Source organism: Brachyistius frenatus, unplaced genomic scaffold (assembly GCF_029030835.1).
Source record: "Brachyistius frenatus isolate BFR_SWC_R1_liver_20210118 unplaced genomic scaffold, ASM2903083v1 Contig_130, whole genome shotgun sequence".
NCBI lineage: Eukaryota > Metazoa > Chordata > Actinopteri > Embiotocidae > Brachyistius > Brachyistius frenatus.
In genome coordinates, this window is record NW_027210729.1 from 573,751 (window position 1) to 592,628 (window position 18,878).

At 40.7% G+C, this 18,878-nt stretch overlaps 1 protein-coding gene across 20 annotated transcripts in view; it reads left to right on the forward strand.

Moving 5' to 3' along the window:
* epb41l2 (erythrocyte membrane protein band 4.1 like 2) overlaps positions 1-18,878 on the forward strand; it is a 52,408-nt gene that overhangs the window by 15,645 nt on the left and 17,885 nt on the right. For all 20 annotated transcript variants that reach the window (XR_011311625.1, XR_011311626.1, XM_069714418.1 and 17 more), the window contains exons 2-13: positions 852-1,090; positions 1,239-1,424; positions 2,685-2,936; positions 6,282-6,386; positions 6,548-6,590; positions 10,666-10,741; positions 12,203-12,299; positions 12,465-12,589; positions 12,743-12,830; positions 16,631-16,783; positions 16,967-17,064; positions 17,673-17,845. Coding sequence is in view for 18 of the 20 variants with exons in the window: in XM_069714418.1 (XP_069570519.1) it covers positions 866-1,090; positions 1,239-1,424; positions 2,685-2,936; positions 6,282-6,386; positions 6,548-6,590; positions 10,666-10,741; positions 12,203-12,299; positions 12,465-12,589; positions 12,743-12,830; positions 16,631-16,783; positions 16,967-17,064; positions 17,673-17,845 (1,621 nt within the window). In the remaining 2 variants the exon portion in view is untranslated. The remainder of the gene's footprint in view (positions 1-851; positions 1,091-1,238; positions 1,425-2,684; positions 2,937-6,281; positions 6,387-6,547; positions 6,591-10,665; positions 10,742-12,202; positions 12,300-12,464; positions 12,590-12,742; positions 12,831-16,630; positions 16,784-16,966; positions 17,065-17,672; positions 17,846-18,878) is intronic.

Consider the following 18,878-nt stretch of genomic DNA (forward strand, 5'->3'; position numbering starts at 1 on the left):
TAGTTATGTAGTGTAATCAACAAATTAGTGTCATACTGAATAAAAGTGTCTGTTGTGGTGATATGGTGTATATGTGGACAGTGCTGCCAAACATATTTGGGTTGAAGAGTTTGTGTGTGCTGACCACAGCTGCAGGGTAAAAAACCAGTGACGCACATGTTAGGAATTGAGTAATTTACCCTTTTTCTTTGTGTGTCTGCGTGCGTGTTAGTAACCAGCTGTTGACCCAGATGAGACTCGTTGTGTGCCATAATGACATCCTGTTCTATTGTGTTTAGGGTGTCAGATAGAAGGAAATCCACAATCTAATGTTTCAAACTGGTATGAGCTCATTTGCTAGCAGTTGTGAGATCAAGGTTTAAAATTTAGCCAATTTATATAACCCTAATATTTTTAATTTTGGTGTTTTGTTTCCTCCGTGACATGTCTAAAGTACATAATGGCTTTATATTTTTTTTTCATTCTGTCTACTGCCAATGTAGAAGAACTGTGGATCACTCTTAAAGAAAGAAAACATGCAGCCATGGGGCTCATTTATAAAACATACTCCAGACTAATTCGTTGTCATAAAAAATTTATATTTTAGCAAAAATCACTGGAAGAGTCAGATTTTTTTCAATCTCTGTAACATAAAAATCATTATTCAAGGTATCAATATCACAGAAAAATCATGTTGTTTTTTTGGCATGTTTTTAAAGATGATGATCCAATGAAATGAACCTCAGATAACATATATTCATCATGTACTTTTACATATAAAAAATATTTATTCTGTGTTGTTCGGTCAATGAGCTACAATTTAAAATCGAATCCAACGCCCTTTCATCGCTCCTCTTTGTTTTTCTCTGCAGGTTGACGTGTCACCATGACAACAGAAGCAGGCTCTGAGACAGAGGTGAAGGAGAAAGCAGAGGAGTCAGCTGCTCCGCCGGACCAATCAGAGAAAGCCACTGAAGACTCCCAGGAAGTAGCAAACGCTGAGGGAGAGGAGAAGGAAAAAGAGAAGGTGAAGGAAAAGGAGGGGAAAGAAGGCAAAGGGATATCTCGATACCTCCCAACATGGCTCAAGAAGCAGAAGTCTCAAAGCCAGGTAAAGCCAATACATACTGTTGTTGTGTTATGTTGACATGATCGAGTAGAAATATATTTATGTTTTATCGCTTCATCATAACTGCTAATAACTTAAAGGACTTCTTAGTTGGGCTTTAAAAGTCAGTTTTCTTTCCTGACCCCTCAAGACCTCCCCGACGAAGGAGGTCCCACCCACAGAAGAAGCCGTTAGCAAGGTGACACAAGAAGAAGAGGAGCCTGTCCCAGAAGTGAACGGTCACGCAGACGAGGTGGAAGAGAAGGAGGAAGTAAAGTCCGATCAAGTGAAGGAAAAGGAAGCAGAATCTCATTCCAACGCCAGCGCAGACACTGAGGTACTGCTCATCAGCAGCGCTGTTGTTCTCCACACCACAACTAGTTGCCCCGAAAGCGTCAGTTCAGTGTTCAATATTTGTATTGCTTTATTGCTGAGAGTTGGATGCAAAGACTCCAGCTGAGCTCGGCTTAGTATGAAAACGACGGACAGAGATGGTGTTGTCGTCATCAGTATTAGGTTGCCAGGCAACTAGCTGACAATAATGGAAGTTAATGCTCTGAGCCAAGGCAAGTACTGCCAGGGAAAGTATACCGTAGTATCTGCTGATAACTGCACTGCTTTCCAGAAAACATTCCCACATTTTATTGTTCACAATTCAGGTTCTTGTTGTAAATGGAGTATTTGGTTTCTGCTTGTGTGTGATAAGGTGTCATAGTTTTCCTTTTTCAATGGCAATATTGGATTTCTGTGATGGAAACACTACACTGAGACCTGGAAGGCAAATGTGAGTGTAAAATGTCATGCGTCAATGTGGCTATTATACCCTGCTACAGATTACTTAGTGGTCACAGAGGTGAAACCACCATCTAATGTGTCCCCCAACAGTACTCGTGTAAAAAATATTTTGCCGAAACAACTCTCCTACTTTCTGAGGTCATATGGTGGTAGACACAGACCTCATTGTTACTTATTTCTTGTGCACTAAAGAAGAAACCCAGAGATCAGATGTGTTGACAGGTGGTTGGAAATCATTTGTCTCAATGTTTTAACAGTGTAAAGGTGAACTGACAATTTACAGCAGGACTTTCAGATTGTTAAAAACTGCTATTCAGCCAATGAAAGAAAGAAAGAAAGAAAGAAAGAAAGAAAGAAAGAAAGAAAGAAAGAAAAATGAAAGAAAGAAAGAAAGAAAGAAAGAAAGAAAGAAAGAAAGAAAGAAAGAAAGAAAGAAAGAAAGAGTCATAAAGCCATTCTTCCTCATGCACATGCACACATGAACTCTTCTGTCCAGTGATCACATCAAGCTACTCAGGCCCACCCAGTGACATCAGCATTTCAGTGATCAGGCCAAAAGAAACGCCTGCATTTTCTAAGATTACGTTCAGACCAAAGGGGGATTTACACACAAGGAGAGCAACACAGAGAGTCCCTCTTATTTAGTTTGGACAAATACTTTGGTTTCTCTACATGCTAATGAAGAAATTCTATCTTTTAAAAGAAGATTGAAAGTTTGTATATGGCAGCCACAGTGAGCTACTCTGTGTGTAACTCTGCTTTGACATCATATTTCTCCCTTTTTATCGCATCTTTCAAACAGCCTGCCAAGGAAGAGAAGTTGGAAGAGAGTGCAGAGAAAACTTCAGAGGACACCAAGAAGACAACCGAGGGAGAAAGAGCAGAGGAGGAGAAGAAGGAGCAGGAAGGAGAGGCGGAGGCTGAAGGGGAGGGAGGAGAAGGCCAGACCTCCATTTTCCAGTCTCCTCTTCGTCTGGTGAGGAAGAACAAGATGAAGCTGGTGGTGTGTCACGTGACCCTCATGGACGGGACCGACTTCACCTGTGAGGTGGAGGTAAGACGGTGACACAGTGTACACGGGGAACATGAAGATGGGTGTGGAGGAAAACACAGGGAAGAGGACACAATCCATTCTGTAGTTTTTAAATGTCTCCTATTATTATGTAAATGAAATGCCTTGGAAGGCAGGTGAGGGACTTATTTTGTTGAGATGTTGTCGTTTTCGTGTCGTCTGTTCTGATCACCTTTTATAAAACCACTGCAGAACAGGACTTGGGAGAATGTTTGGAGCTTTAAATGCATCATGAAGCAGGATGAAACAGTCCCTATGACTATTAGCACTTTGCTATTCGACTGCACACCGTCAGCATTGTTCAAAAAGTTGTCTGTTTGGCTTGCGTAAGGCGTTTCTCTTAGTTACTCACAGAAAGCTTCGACACGTCGTCTTACCTTCTTTTACCGGTCAATTGGACAAACGTGAGTACAGGCGTGTAAATGATGTAATGACTAATAGGATCAGGTGTGTGTGTGTGTGTGTGTGTGTGTGTGTGTGTGTGTGTGTGTGTGTGTGTGTGTGTGTGTGTGTGTGTGTGTGTGTGTGTGTGTGTGTGTGTGTGTGTGTGTGTGTGTATAAGCACCGGGGGGAGGAGGAGGGTTAGGTTGGGGGTGGGGTGGGGGTATTTAACTTTCTGACTCAAAGTGGTTAGTGGTAGTTAGGGCAGAAGCACCCACACTCATTGTTTGGGGTGTAGTTTAGGGGATAAATGCAGTGCAAAGCAGAGCACGCTGCAGGGGCTTGTCTGGTGACTAGAACACACACTCACACTCACGCACACACACACACCCAGCGGATTATGGGGGTCTCACCAGATTAGTTTCCTGCATCTGTTGCTCCCGAACAATCACGTGCCCCAGACCCCTCCACACACTCAGACCTGCTCCTACAGATACCGACAACATCACATGTGCTTCATGCTGCTGTCACAGACTCTTTTTTGAACGATCTATTCAAGGCACTTTTTTTTTTTTTAAATTAAAACTATATCAAGTTAGTATCTGTAATTTCTGTAAGTGAGAATTCTTTGAATTTAGATTTTTTTTTTTTTTTTCATTAGATGTTACAAATTTTGTGTAAGAATAATTAATAACTTGATGCTCTTCACTGGTGTTTATTTGTCTAACAGTCGTTTTACATGTGTGTTTTTCTTATTAAAACCATATATTACGGTTAAATACTTGTTTCCCATGAAGCATGCACATTTTTAGCCATAGCCCTCCTCACATTCCCACACTCGCTCACATTCAGTGGGAAGCTGCCCAGAATAGCCAAAGTGCAGGTCCACTGGAGCTGTTAACACTTAAATCTCTGGCTGACCAGAATACTGACCATTTACCCAGGCAAGATTTTTTATAAAATTTGGTTTTAGGATTTGCACCGGCAATTTAACTGTGGCAAACCAACTTCCTAATCTACAGTATGCCAACGCCCAACAGCGTGCCTGTGAGAGTGAACAGCAGCTGCTTTGTCTCGCAACAGATAATGCTGATACCGCAACTAACCCCTATTGTCCTATAGTACACACACACACACACACACACACACACACACACACACACACACACACACACACACACACACACACACACACACACACACACACACACACACACACACACACACACACATCCATCCATCCATCCATCCACACTAGGATCGCAAGAGGGAGAGATGCACAATGCATTCCAGAGATTAAATTTTCTGTTTTGCCCAGCAGGCCTCCAACAAACACAATAACACACAATAACACACACACACACACACACACACACACACACACACACACACACACACACACACACACACACACACACACACACACACACACACACACACACACACACACACAGACCTTCTACTCTAAACTCCCCGTCCATTCTTCCATCATCATCTGCCCTAGTTATTAACTCATGGTATCAAATTTATTCCAGTGTAATAACTTAATACAAATTTTATTAGTTGCGGTGCTTTGGGTGAAAAATCTGCGCAGACATTTTCTGACTCAAAGGAGAGTCTTAGTGTCACATGGTCTTAATGCTGTTTCGAAGAATTTCATTAGTATCGGTTACAGCAGGATTTTAGTTTTATGGTTTAAGTACCGTTGCATAGGAATTCATTAGGTTTCAGATATTTCACATAGTTGCTTTGAGTTTGACACGATCAATTTGACATATACTTTCACAAAAAAGCAGGACACAGGCAAGCACTTTATCTCCAGCTTTATTACCTTTATATTAGTTATTCCTATGAATCTCACAATTCTAGCAGTTTGATGTAAAAATTCAAACCTGATTCAGTTTTTCATTTATGTCAATTAGGATACAAGCTGTAAAACCAGCAAATATTCTACATGACGTGGCAAACCACACGCATGAGGAAACGACTCGCATTGTACCGTCATGAATCTAAAAATGTGTGGATGAATGTTTCTCTCATGCTTTTTAATAGTCCAGATCTCAATAGCTGCCTGCAGACGTTAGACAATTGTCCCTAGGTAGTGCCTTGCTTGGAGGCACACTGGCGCAGACACAGAAACTCCAAAAGGTCACATTCTCACATTCTTTGGGCTTTCAGCTACACTGCGAGTGTGTGTGTGTGTGTGTGATGTGCGTGTGTTTGACCAAGTATAGGAAAATACCGCAGATGTTTTGAGCTGTCCCAGGACAAGAAGAAAAAGGAACTCTTTCATCCTTTTCCTTCCACTTTCACCACGCTCTCTGCCCCGTCTGTACGGCCGTCTGCGTAATGCCACTCTGTCTGTACACCAGTGTGAGGCCGAGGCTGTGCTGACTAACATGAATAGAAATGAGCATTATTTCGTTCTTTCTCAACGGTTCTCCCCCCTCCCTGTCCGTCCGTCTGACCTTCTGCCTGTCTAAAGGATGCCCTTGTGTGTGCGTGTGTTTGTTTGTGTGTGCGCATTCATTCACGCGTGCACGGATGTGTGCTAAATGTCATTTTCATAGCACAGTCTGGAGGATTTTATGGCTAAAATTCCTATCAGGCTGATGAGGGAATGTGTTGCCCAGAGTCAGATGGAGAGTCTGAGTGAGTAAGAAAAGAAATAATAGAACAGGAGTGAAGAAACAGAGAGAACTAAGAGGAAGATATGAACAGGAATTTCTATGTGTCACTAGACTGTACAAAACTCGTTTTTATACTAATTTAAGGGGACCTTGTCTTTCTATGATATTTCTCAAGCTATGAAATGACATTTGGGAAGCTTTTAGAAATATTACATATTTGCTTTTAATATTTTTTTTCCAACTATAGGTAAAATAAATATGCAAATTGAAATGTTTTGTGATTAAAACTCTATTTTTTTTTATTGTGTGTCTGCAGAAACGTGCGAAGGGTCAGTACTTATTCTTTAAGGTGTGTGACCACCTTAATCTGATGGAAAAAGACTACTTTGGTCTGACATACACAGATAGCCATGAACAGAAGGTATGTATCCTTACACACATGTAACATTTGCCATATAGGTCAATCATGTACACACGCAGAAACTCCATACATAGATGCCTGCATCGTGTTTTACATTATTACATGACGGAGGTTGACTGTCTTCTTGTGCTCTGTCTCCTCCTCTTACTTCCTCACTCCAGTGTTGGTTGGATCCCACCAAAGAAATTAAGAGACAGATACGCAGTAAGTTTTACTTTTCAAATACACTTTTGTTTTTTCTGGATGTTGATGGAAGATTTGCAAGACCATCCACCCCTATGTCCTTCACTCTGCCTCAACAGTACAAGGTGTTTTAACACTTTTTTAAAAGGCTTTACTCTCAGCCAAAAGACAATGAATAAAATATAAATATTAAATTAATAAAAGAGGGTAAGCTTCATGTCACAGGAAAAACAGCATTGTAATTAAGTCAAACAAAAAGAACAGAGACATCTGAAACCAAATGGTAGCAGTCTGGCAGCGTGGAAGAAGTTCATAGGGCGTGATCACCCTGCTTGATTATTTATTGACTCCTTTATTACCTTTTGTAAATTTATAAATGGAGAATGAGGTGTGGCATCACATCATTTATTGACTGAGTGTGGTGTGGGCACAACATGTCTGTAACAACAGAAAAGGTTTCCTCAGTGACAACATCTAGTTTTTTTTAGTTTGTAAGTACAATGACAAACAGGTTGTTGCTGAGTTTGGCTTCATCAAGTTACAGTTGCTACAGTTTGTCATTGAATTTGATTTAATTTGATGTTTTGTTATTTTTCTGGTGTTTGTTATTCGTTATATTCTCGTATTCTGATTCTTCTGTGGCTTCTTGAAGAATATGCTCTTAAATCATAACTCGTACATGACTGACTGACAGTCATGAATGTCAGAGAGGCTTGATGTATTTTCGCTGTTCGTCTCTTGCTTCTCCTTTTACAATATAAGTCAAAACAGGCTTTAACATCAAGTCTAAAACTTCAAATTGCACTTTTTAGAGTAAAAACATATAATTTTGGCTCATAAAATGTTTTTTTTGAGTCGGTATATGTGAGGTTGTCACGTCTGGGTGTGTGCAGAATGTGTGCGGTTTCATGTGTATGTGTGAGCATCACAGTGTGTGGTGAGCATGCACGCCTGTGTTTTTGTGGCGGTGTCACACAGTGTGTGTATGTGGTTCATGGACGAGTGCTACGCATCTGGCTGCATGTGTTAGTTTGTGTACATTTTTCCTGTGTGTGTGTGTGTGTGTGAGTGTTTTCAGCGTGACAGAGATTGTACTATGTGGACTCAGGTTCATGTAAGGTACATCCTCACACTGCCTGTGTGCATGTGTGCACACACCACCGCACAAATGACAGGGTCGACGCCGTTCTGCTCTAAACTGCCATCAGTTTACACTCGGCTGTCACAAATCTGCGTCACTACATGCCGGGCTGGGACATAAACATTTGTAATTGAAACTTTTTTTTACGAGTGCTTGAATTATTTGGGAAAGATGAAAGCTGCTGCCTGTTCTGTGCTTTGAAGTGAATATAAAAAAAAGAGGTGTTGTAAGTATCACCTGTAAGAGGAGTACTTCATTGACATAAACATTTTAACATTTTAGTCTATGATAAGGCATTTTAAAAGTTAAAATATCTCGGGACACATGTTTGCTGTACAGGATTCATTGGGCTTCTGTTTAGTGGGTATAAAACTCTACGTTAAGGTCAAAATCTGAAGGGGATGCTGCCTACAGTGCGGGTTACTATAGTTAAAGCTGTTTGGGTGGACTTGGTTCTTTATGTCTCTGACAGTCTAGTTTAATGATGGGATACAAAAATAGAGAAATGCAACAATGTAAAAAAGTCCAACCAAGTATTCCACATCATAGATAGAAGGGTGAAGTGAAGGCTGAAACAATGTATATTGTATAATCTCTTTAAGACGGCACCTAAAAAAAGGAAGGAAAAAACTAAAGTAATTTTACTCCAAATAGCTGAGGTATCGGGTATCAGTGTTAAACAGAGCCAATAAAAACCAAATGTCATCCCCAAAAAATGTCTCTGGCTGAAGTCCAATGTCTGAAGTAAGAAGATTTCCACTGTAACAAATAGCACAAGTGAAAATTTAGTAATGAGACTGTCGGTCCTCAAGTTTAAAGTGAGCACTACTGAAAGTTATTTCCATGCAGCTGAGCTGAACTGTATTTATTTATTTTTATTTTATTTCATTAGTTTTTTTATGCATACAGTCTGTGTATGTGTCATTGCCCTTATTTTTTTTCTAAAATAATTATTTTTTTTATCCATCTTATTTCTTATATCTTATACATATTTGTACATTATTTCATATTGTGTGCACTTATTTTTTTTTTTGCTGCTGTGACGCCCGAATTTCCCCACTTTGGGATTAATAAAGTCAAAACCTAAATCTAAAATCTAATCTAGCTCCTTCTTAGATTTCCCTTTGACAGATAAGGACAACAAGAGTTGGTCTCACTTTTAATGTAAGACTGAATCTCACTGAAGGCCAAGCAGAGAGCACAAGTCTGGATTCAGTCCAGTCAGTGGACCTCTGCTGTGCGTGTGGCTGCTGTTAAACATTAACAGCAACTTTCTGGTTTTCTGCATAATCAAACTAACCTGTGTAGTTTAGGGGCCTCACTCTGTTGATACGACACCGTGTCATTGTACATTTGGAGCCAGTTAAGTTCGATCTCTATGACGAGAACCAATAGGTGCATTTTAAATATGTGTGGGTTGATCTGGATGATATTCTGGCAGCTTTAAATGGATTTAGGAAAGTTAAATTGAAATCAATGTTGTGATTCTCCGGATATTGCTGCACAAGCATTACTGGAATGTGAGCAAATACAAATCATAAGGTTAATTTTGTTTTGTTTTATGATATACTGTCAAATCACTTTAGATTCCCACAACTTTATGCAGGTTGTCTTTATTTTATTAAAAAAAATATCCTTTAAAGGAATAGCTCACCTACAAAAGACTGAATTCATGCTAGATGCTAGAACCTGGGAGAGCTATGATGTACTGTATGCAGAGATATATACTGTATATGTGCGAGTACATGTGTATTCTTTGAATCATACAGAGGGCTGGTGGCTGTCGCACGATTTTGTCAAAAGATGCAATAGTCAAAAGAGACTCCCATTTCAACTTAATCTCGCTTGCAGACATTGGTCATACACTCACCCACATTGCTATTCACACACCATTAGACACACACACACACACACACACACACACACACACACACACACACACACACACACACACACACACACACACACACACACACACACACACACATACAAATGAAACAGGAAACAGGAATGTCAGCAATCAGCACTTTTTATTGTTGTACTGTAAGCAACAAAAATGGTTGTCAGTGGAAAAAAATAAAAGAAACACCACAAATCTCTCACCAGGTTTTCACCTCGTGTGTTGCGTCTTCTCAGCTGATGTCAGTGAGAGTGTCATTGTTGAGTTTCCTCGTGTCACTTCACCATGCCCCATTCTTCCTTTTCCTCTGGGATGCAGCTGTGAAGGGTCTGTGTTCTGTTTCTGTACATCTGTGTGTGTGTGTGTGTGTGTGTGTGTGTGTGTGTGTGTGTGTGTGTGTGTGTGTGTGTGTGTGTGTGTGTGTGTGTGTGTGTGTGTGTGTGTGTTTTCGCACATGTGTGCATAAGTGTGTGCGAGTATGACCTTGGACGAGGAAATGGTTTCTCTGTGATGTCAGGTTTTTCTCAGATTGAATTTTCCAGATGACGTGATCCCCATGTTTTATTGCGTGTGTGTGTGTGTGTCCGGCAACTTGGCGTCTTGCGGGAATGAGAATAGAAAATGGGACTGAAATGAAATTAGTGCTCTCCAGAAGGAAACCACATTATGACACTGATGAAGATGTTGGTGATGATAGCTGTGTCTTTGTTTGTTTTTTGATCATGATAAAGATAAAGATTACAGTATGGCATTTGGTGAAGCTAGAATGAGGTTATGCAATACCAGATCTGCTGTGTGCGTATGTACATGATGTACCAGGCTTAATGCTGTCAACAAGCTGTTCAGCATTAGTTACCCTCACTCTCATCTGCTTCTCTCGTAACAAACACAGATGGGTGTGATGGACCCATGCAGACCACCCCCTTCATATCACTGATCCAAAAATCAAATCCATTCTCATATTCAGCTAGGTTTTACTGGTTCTCTTGTACGCATCCTCTCGTGTACTTATTCTACGCATCTAATGTTGCACTCTGAACTATAATCTTCTCCAGGTAACAACTGGCAGTTCGCATTCAACGTCAAGTTCTACCCTCCTGACCCCTCGCTGCTCACTGAAGACATTACAAGGTTTACACACACACACACACACACACACACACACACACACACACACACACACTGAGAAAAATGTTTGGCTATTTTGCAGCTAAATGATCCCTTACATTTTGCCATCTTTGATTTCTCATTGGTCGTCGCCTCTTTGTTCCTGAAAACATCTGCCGCCAGTGGCTGGAATTGAGAGCGATAAGAGCAGTGAGCCAAAAAATGAAAGATTTGGGTGATAACATCAAATAATTTATTTTAAGAAGTCTGCATACAGCAAAGTGGAACTGCAGAGTTGAGTTTCTTACTTAAAGTGCCCCTGCTCTACATTACACTAACACACACTAATGGCTACAATACAGAGCAAATGTAAAACAAACACAAGTTGGCATTGTGCAAATTGTTCATTCATTTGTATTTATATGCACACACACACACACACACACACACACACACACACACACACACACACACACACACACACACACACACACACACACACACACACACACACACAAAGGCATGCTTCAAGCACACAGCATTTAAGGTGAAGCGTATGTCTAATGGAGCGAACAACTTCTCTGATGGTTGCAGCTGAAGGCTAAACGAGGACACACAAACACACACCAGGAACTTACCTGCATGATCTGCTACAAAAAGTGCTAATTCAGCAATGTAGGTGTGTAAATTGGTCAACTTGTCTTTTGTTAAGTTTTAATAGCCAGACTGCTCGTCAGTGCAGCCTCAGCTGTTTTACACAGACTGCTCTATCATGCTTTATCAATGAATATATTTCATCCTCCAATTACCCACATTAAAATGGTAAAACAGAATATTGTCCAGGGGCAATATAATGGCCTCATTAATAAAAAAATAAATACATTTTTTTTTAAAAGCCCTGTAACGGGATGACAGGTTAAAGCATCCATGTTAGCAAGTATCCGTCCTGCTAAAGTGACTTTGAGAGACATTGTCAGTAGCCAGAATTACTTATCAGCGCCCTGAGGGTTTAGAGATTTAGTCACTCACACGGACGTTTCATTCAGATAATGAATTCATTCAGAGGACAGCTTTCACTGCTGTAAATCCACACAACCTCTGCACAATCCACTCACTTCAAACATTGATGTTGTTATGCAACTGAGTTTGGGTATGTCATGGTGAGGATTAGACATAAGGCTATCCAAATCAACCAGTGTACCAGCGCACTAAGAAAATTGTACAACAAACACAGCTCCAACAAAGGCACTTAATCCGCACCAGCTGACCCCGTGCCGGAGCAGAGGGAGTCGAGGCACTTTGGCTACACAGATCGCTTTTTTTTTTCTTTTTTTTTTACTATCCTGAACAATGGAGCAGGTTCAAAGAAAAGCAAAGAAAAGGCTTTGAAAGAGTTTTTTTTTTTTTTCTTTCTCTTTTTTTGATTTGACTTTGTTCCAAGCAAAAAAAAATCAGTCCCTGTTGTCCCGTTGTCCTCTTTTGTAGGTACCTTTTGTGTCTGCAGCTCCGTGAAGATGTGGCTTCTGGACGACTGCCTTGCTCGTTTGTCACTCACGCTCTCCTGGGCTCATACACATTGCAGGTACAGCACGTGTGCTTATGTACTTTAGATGTGCTTATTTAGGTTATTTCTGTGTTTGTGTGTACATGTATGTAGCGTGCGCACAGCGTTGACATGTGACAGTGTGTCTGTATCATTATGTATGAAATGGGTGGTTTTTTTTTTTTTTTTGTTATTGGTTTACAGGCAGAGTTTGGTGACTTTGAACCGGACCAGCCTCGCCCCCTGGACTACATCGGTCAGCTGACCTTTGCACCCAATCAGAACAAAGAGATGGAGGAGAAGATTTTTGAACTCCACAAGTCCCACAGGTCAGAGAGGACAGGGTGATGTAGTCAAATGTAGTCAGGAAGTTCTTCTCAATAAAAGCAGTCTTTATGTGCAAGATGAACATTATCAGAATATCTCTGTACTGTCATTAATCTGAGTTTTTGGAATGAAAAGTGCATTTTCTGTGTTTTTAGGGGAATGACACCAGCACAGGCCGACGCCCAGTTTCTAGAAAATGCCAAGAAACTGTCCATGTACGGGGTGGACCTGCACCATGCTAAGGTATGAATAAATGAACGAATCCTCTCCTGTCCTCCTCGCACTGCATGCTGGGAGTTTGGGTGTGTGAGTGGCAATGGAGCTTGTGGAGTTGAGTGGGTCTGGGACGTTTGGACTGTCTCCTGCAAGACTTTCAATATTTAATGTTGTACTCTGTAAGAAGGTAAAAAGAGTAATTCATATGTAGAGTAAGTAATAATAATAAGTAAGTAATGGTGAGTCTTTTTTCTGTGTCATGGCATCCCTCTCTGGGGAGGGTTCGCCCTCCCCCATCTGTCAAACACGGGGTCCGAGTAATGACGGCTCCCAGGTTCACTGTGGAACAGGTTCTCCTGGCTGTAGGAGAACAGATCGGCCATGATAACATCACGTATGTCTCTCGGATGAATAAGGCCGTAGTGGCCTTTCTCCGAGAGGAACGTTTAGTCCACCTGTTGGTCGAGAGGGGTTTGGTGTTGGACGACCTGTTTGTAGCCGTCTCACCGCTGCTCGTACCATCTACACGGATCACCGTGTCAGGCGTCCCCTCTTTAATCCCCAATACACTGCTGGAAAAAGAACTGGCCCGTTTTGGTAAGTTCTCCAGCGGGTTCAGAACAGTTCGTCTTGGCTGTAAAGACGCCAGACTTCAGCACGTTCAATCGCTACGAAGACCGGCTTTCATGTACCTGGATGATCCCGACAGGTCCTGGAAGTGTCTTTTTAAGGTAAAGTTTGAAAACGGGTACTATGCGGTCTATGCTAGTTCTGGTAGCATGAAATGCTTTGAGTGTGGTGATGTTGGGCACAAACAATCATCCTGCCCACATAAAGAGCGGGCTGCCGGTGGCGGTGCAGGCGAGCGGGCTGGCTCCGCTCTTCATGTTGTTGCAGCGGTGGCTGGGCGGTACACATTCGAGAGCATTATCTTTGGTCCCAGATACTCTGCAGCTCGGCGCAGGTCTATTTGTTTGACTAACTTCTTGTTGGGTCAAGCAAAAATTTGCATTTGGCCCACGAGAAACAACAAAATGAAGGGAAGAGGGTTAGTTGATGTGGAAGTAATGTTTAAAGGCTTGGTGGCTGCACGCCTCAAAATAGAGTTTGTGTTTTAGATGGGTTTGGAGTTTATTTCAATCTGGGGTGTTGGTGATGTTTTGTCCTGTGTAGATCATGATTTGCTTATTTGAGTTTTTGAAAAGGACAACAACCCTGTCATTTATCTTTCTTTGTTGGTGTGAGTCGAGTGATATCATGCAAGGGTGACATCAGGACAGCTGAAACTCTGTACATCTTCCGCCGCTAACTAAAAACACACCTCTTCTGACTTTACCTTGAATAGGTGAACTTTAGTAGCGCTTAAAATGGCACTTACTTTTAGCACTTTGTAGTTTGGCTTTCTTGAAGAAATTGTATTTTCTTGATTCTTGTTGTTCTGGGTTTTGTACTATCATGGTTGAAATGCACTTATTGTAAGTCGCTTTGGATAAAAGCTTCAGCTAAATGAAATGTAATGTAGTAATATATGTAAGTATGTGTTAAACATTTCTTGTTTTTTTGTGATTTGAAGAATTTGACAAATAAAGGGCTGATTAAATAATTTTAAAAAAAAAAGGTCCCCTCTCCCTCTCTCCCGCTCCCTCTCCCTCTCCCTCTCTTGTTGACATCTGGGGATTAACACAGTTTCTTTGATGTGGGGAGAGTGTGCCTGTGTGTCTGCATGTTTGTGTCACTGTATCTGTGTGTGTGTCAGCTGTACAAACACTCGGAGGCCATTGCCATGGGAACAGGCAGTCAGTCTCACTGGGATAGCAGGTCATCAGCAGACTGCGTGCATGCTCCTGTGTGTGTGTGTGTGTGTGTGTGTGTGTGTGTGTGTGTGTGTGTGTGTGTGTGTGTGTGTGTGTGTGTGTGTGTGTGTGTGTGTGTGTGTGTGTGTGTGTGTGTGTGTGTGTGTGTGTGTGTGTGTGTCTGAACATGTTTGTGTGTATTTGTGCAAGATGGGCAGACTAAATGGGAGAAATATGCATGAGAGAGAGAGAGGGCAGAAAGAGAGGATGCGAGATTGAGAAGGAGAAAGAAATGGGTACTAAAGATAAGGTTAGAGTGAGATGAGGACAGATCCTTGAAAGAGAGAAAGAGGCGAGTCCCCTTTAAGGGCATGCTCCACTTGTTTGCAACACAGAGAGAACCGGGGGGAAAGATGAGAGTAGAAACAGAGTGTTTCAAATGCTGAAAGCCTTTTTTTTCTTATAACAAGCCACAAGTTGTGGGATTTCAAAGCGTTGATCCATTCCTCTCCTTTGCCATTAATGTGTTGTGCAAGTTTCTTAACCCACAAAATAACCATTTGATACTCTGTTAAATTTAAAGATCATCTCAATCACATCGAGCAAAAACACAAATGCACTTTTGTGTGTTAAATAGAAGTAAATTTTGACATATTTGAACCATTTTGAGAAAACTAGAATCACATGATTATAAATTTGAAAATAACACTAGTTATAGTGACATGTATAGTGTACCAATTACTAAACAATTCTATGCTGGAGTGTTATAGGGCAACATTGGCTTTACTCTTTTCTTCTTCTTTTTTTAAACTCAGATTTATTCACATCACGTGTTGGGACACAGCAGTGTTTGACAGCAAAGCATTTTTAAATAATAAAATGATGATGACTGAGATTCACCATTTTGCACTGAACAATAGTGTGAGGATAAATCAATTTAGTATCTGTTTTTAATCTGTTTTAATAGCAAAGTTGCAGCCATAAACTGTAAGAATAATTCCTGATATTAGTGAAATGGATTTAGACAGTGCAGTTTCATACTGAGACAACAAATCTTATATTGACCCGACGTGGGCAAGTTTGCACAGTATAGACACGTTACACTGTTCTAATCACACCCACTGTACAAAGAAAAAACATCTGCACCAACTGTAAATTGTAACTGTTAAGTGTATTTAGACAAGAATAGTGCAAAGAAAAAAAGAGACAAAAAACTTTACTAAAACTAAAAAAGAATTACACGTGTGTTTGACACCATACATTTTCTAAGGTTGAAGTTTCATAAATATTTTATCTTTCATTTATTAATTTTTTTTATATTATTTATTTCTTCAGAATGTGTCACAGCTCATTACTATCTTACATTTAAACCAAATGTTAATTCATATGAAATATAAGGAGACTCAACAATCATGGTCTTTTGCACTACTTTCAAAAGTGAGACACTCTTCCAGAGTGAGTGACTGAATAATAATACTAATAATAATAAGAAGCATCGAACGTTATATGCTTCATGACGTCACTTCGTCGTCATTGTTGAGTCACATAAAAAGCTAATTGAAAAGTGTTTCCTGTAACATCCATTCTGTCAGTACAGTCAGCCAAACTGCTAAAATGTTTCTGTAGTTGCAGCACATGGACAGAGATCGATGACCAGATAATACCATGGCAGGGCCCTGTGATTTGTGTATGCGTTTCCCAGTAAAACTGTCCACTGATTTTTCCCCTGTTAATTCACGACTGTAATCAATACCTCCCTGACCATTACCAGATGGCCTTGAATTTAAAAGCTTTGTTAGTGAGTTAGTCTGCCAGCTAACTGTGTTACAGTTGTACTGAATGACAGTGTTTGTGCGTGCGTGTGCTAATTGAATTTCTGTTGACCTTAAGCAGACTACTTTAAAAATCAATTGATGCACAGTATGATCTGATTTGGACAAATGGGTGGCATATACATATATTTAACAGGGATTCATTAATAATGTTATTATAAAAATTAATTTTTTTTGTGCATTTTTATCCTGACTATCTCAGGATTCAGAGGGTGTGGACATCATGCTAGGTGTGTGTGCCAACGGACTCTTGGTCTACAAGGACAGACTTCGGATAAATCGTTTTGCTTGGCCTAAAATACTCAAGATTTCATACAAGAGGAACAACTTCTACATTAAGATCAGACCAGGAGAGGTATGTATACAGACGCAGGCACTCCCAGGCTATAAATACTGACATCTACTAAAAATTCAACACAAACTTACTCTGGACAAAGAAGAGGACACATACTATACATATTTTGAACAGTACCCCCTCTTCTGTGGACATTTTTTTTTTTTTAAATCTGTGGTTGATGCCTTTTTGTTTCTTTGACAGACGGAGCAGTTTGAGAGCACGGTGGGATTCAAACTCCAGAATCATCGATCTGCCAAAAGGCTGTGGAAAGTCTGTGTGGAGAATCACAGCTTCTTCAGGTAGAAACACACACACACACACACACACACACACACACACACACACACACACACACACACACACACACACACACACACACACACACACACACACACACACACACACACACACACACACACACACACACACACACACACACACACACACGTGTGCTGTACATCTGGATTTCAGAGATTTACAGTCTGGGGTGAAGGCTACAGAAATAGTTTATTAGATTTCGTTCAGAGGAGAAACAAACTTTATTGGGCTCAACAAAAGGCTGTTTCCTGCTGTAATGAGAGTGGACAGAGAATATCGCATAGTTGTGAAGTCTGATGCCCCAGGCAACAGATACACACTAATACGCACACACAAAGATAAGCCAGGTACCCGTGATGCTGCGTTTGTGGTTGCTGTGAGTGTGTGCTGTGTCTGCACATTTGAATGTTTCTGCATATTAGAGGAATAAGCTTTAATATCCTGTTCAAGGAAGACTTGCCTGGAATCTTTTTGCCTCCCGCACACATGCACATATAACTGACTGTTGAAACTTATTGCAAAATAAATCACTCTGTATACGTTTTTAAAATTCATGTTCTCCACCACCACTCCTGTCCTTTGTCGCAAGGTTAAACGCACCAGAGCCTCCTGCGAAGGCCCGCTTCTTGACTCTGGGCTCCAAGTTCCGCTACAGCGGGCGAACTCAGGCCCAGTCCCGCATGGCCAGCTCCCTCATAGACCGACCTGCACCCAACTTTGAACGCACATCATCGAAACGCATCAGCCGCAGTTTGGATGGAGGTAACACACGAATAAGACTCAAAACGGCAATCACAAAGTGAGGCAAATAGTTGACATCTTCATCCTGAACAATATTTAATGAATGGACAGACGGATAAAAAGAGGAATGGGAAGAATGAAGGGCAGCTGGAGGTGGGGTCGTGGATTTAGGGATCGCACAGAGTTGTGTGTTTGTACGGATGTAAAATGCTCGGTGTCTGACCAGATACAGGAAATAGCTGCAGCATATGTTTCCTGTCACCCTGAGAGACAGAAAGAGATGAGAAGAAAGAATGTTCTGTGTGTCCAAAAGAAAGAGGCCCTCAGCATGATGAAATACAACATGTAGCTGCAGCACATTGTGTGCGGGAACTTCCACGTCAGTCACATGTCATGACAGAGAACAACATGGGTCACCAAATTCTGCAGATTTAACACAACAATTAAGACGGTTGCATTGGCTTCGGACTGTGCAGTGATTTTATATAGAACTATAACTAGCGCTAATATTTTCTTAATTTCTATAAGACCCAGAGGTTCATTTCTGATAAGCCATTTTCACCAAATATGTATTTTGTAGAAAACCAGTACACAATGTTTTTTTGGTGATTTTCTGGATTTAGCTCACAGATCCTACTTTATGCAATTTATATGTTAGGATATTTCACTATCTTACATCGTCCCCTGCTGGACACATCAGGCTACTGCAGGCTGACGTCACGTTATACCTAACAATATACTGCACTTTGCTTAACTTTTAAAAAAAAATGTATTTACATCTTTTTATTTAACTTCTACTTTATTACAAGTTAAAACTGCAGTGTGTGAAAAATTAAAGTGTCAGTGATAGCTTGAACATTTGTGTCCTATCCAGCCAAAAGTTGACAGTACAAGAATAGCAAATTATTCAGTAGAGAATTAAATTCACTGCAAATCATCATTATAATTGTTGAGGTCAGCCCTCTGGCTGCAATCCTTGACTTTTAAATTACAAACAGTTTGGTTTACTTCTGTTTGGGATTGAATTTGGAGTCAGGTCTGACATTAATGTGTA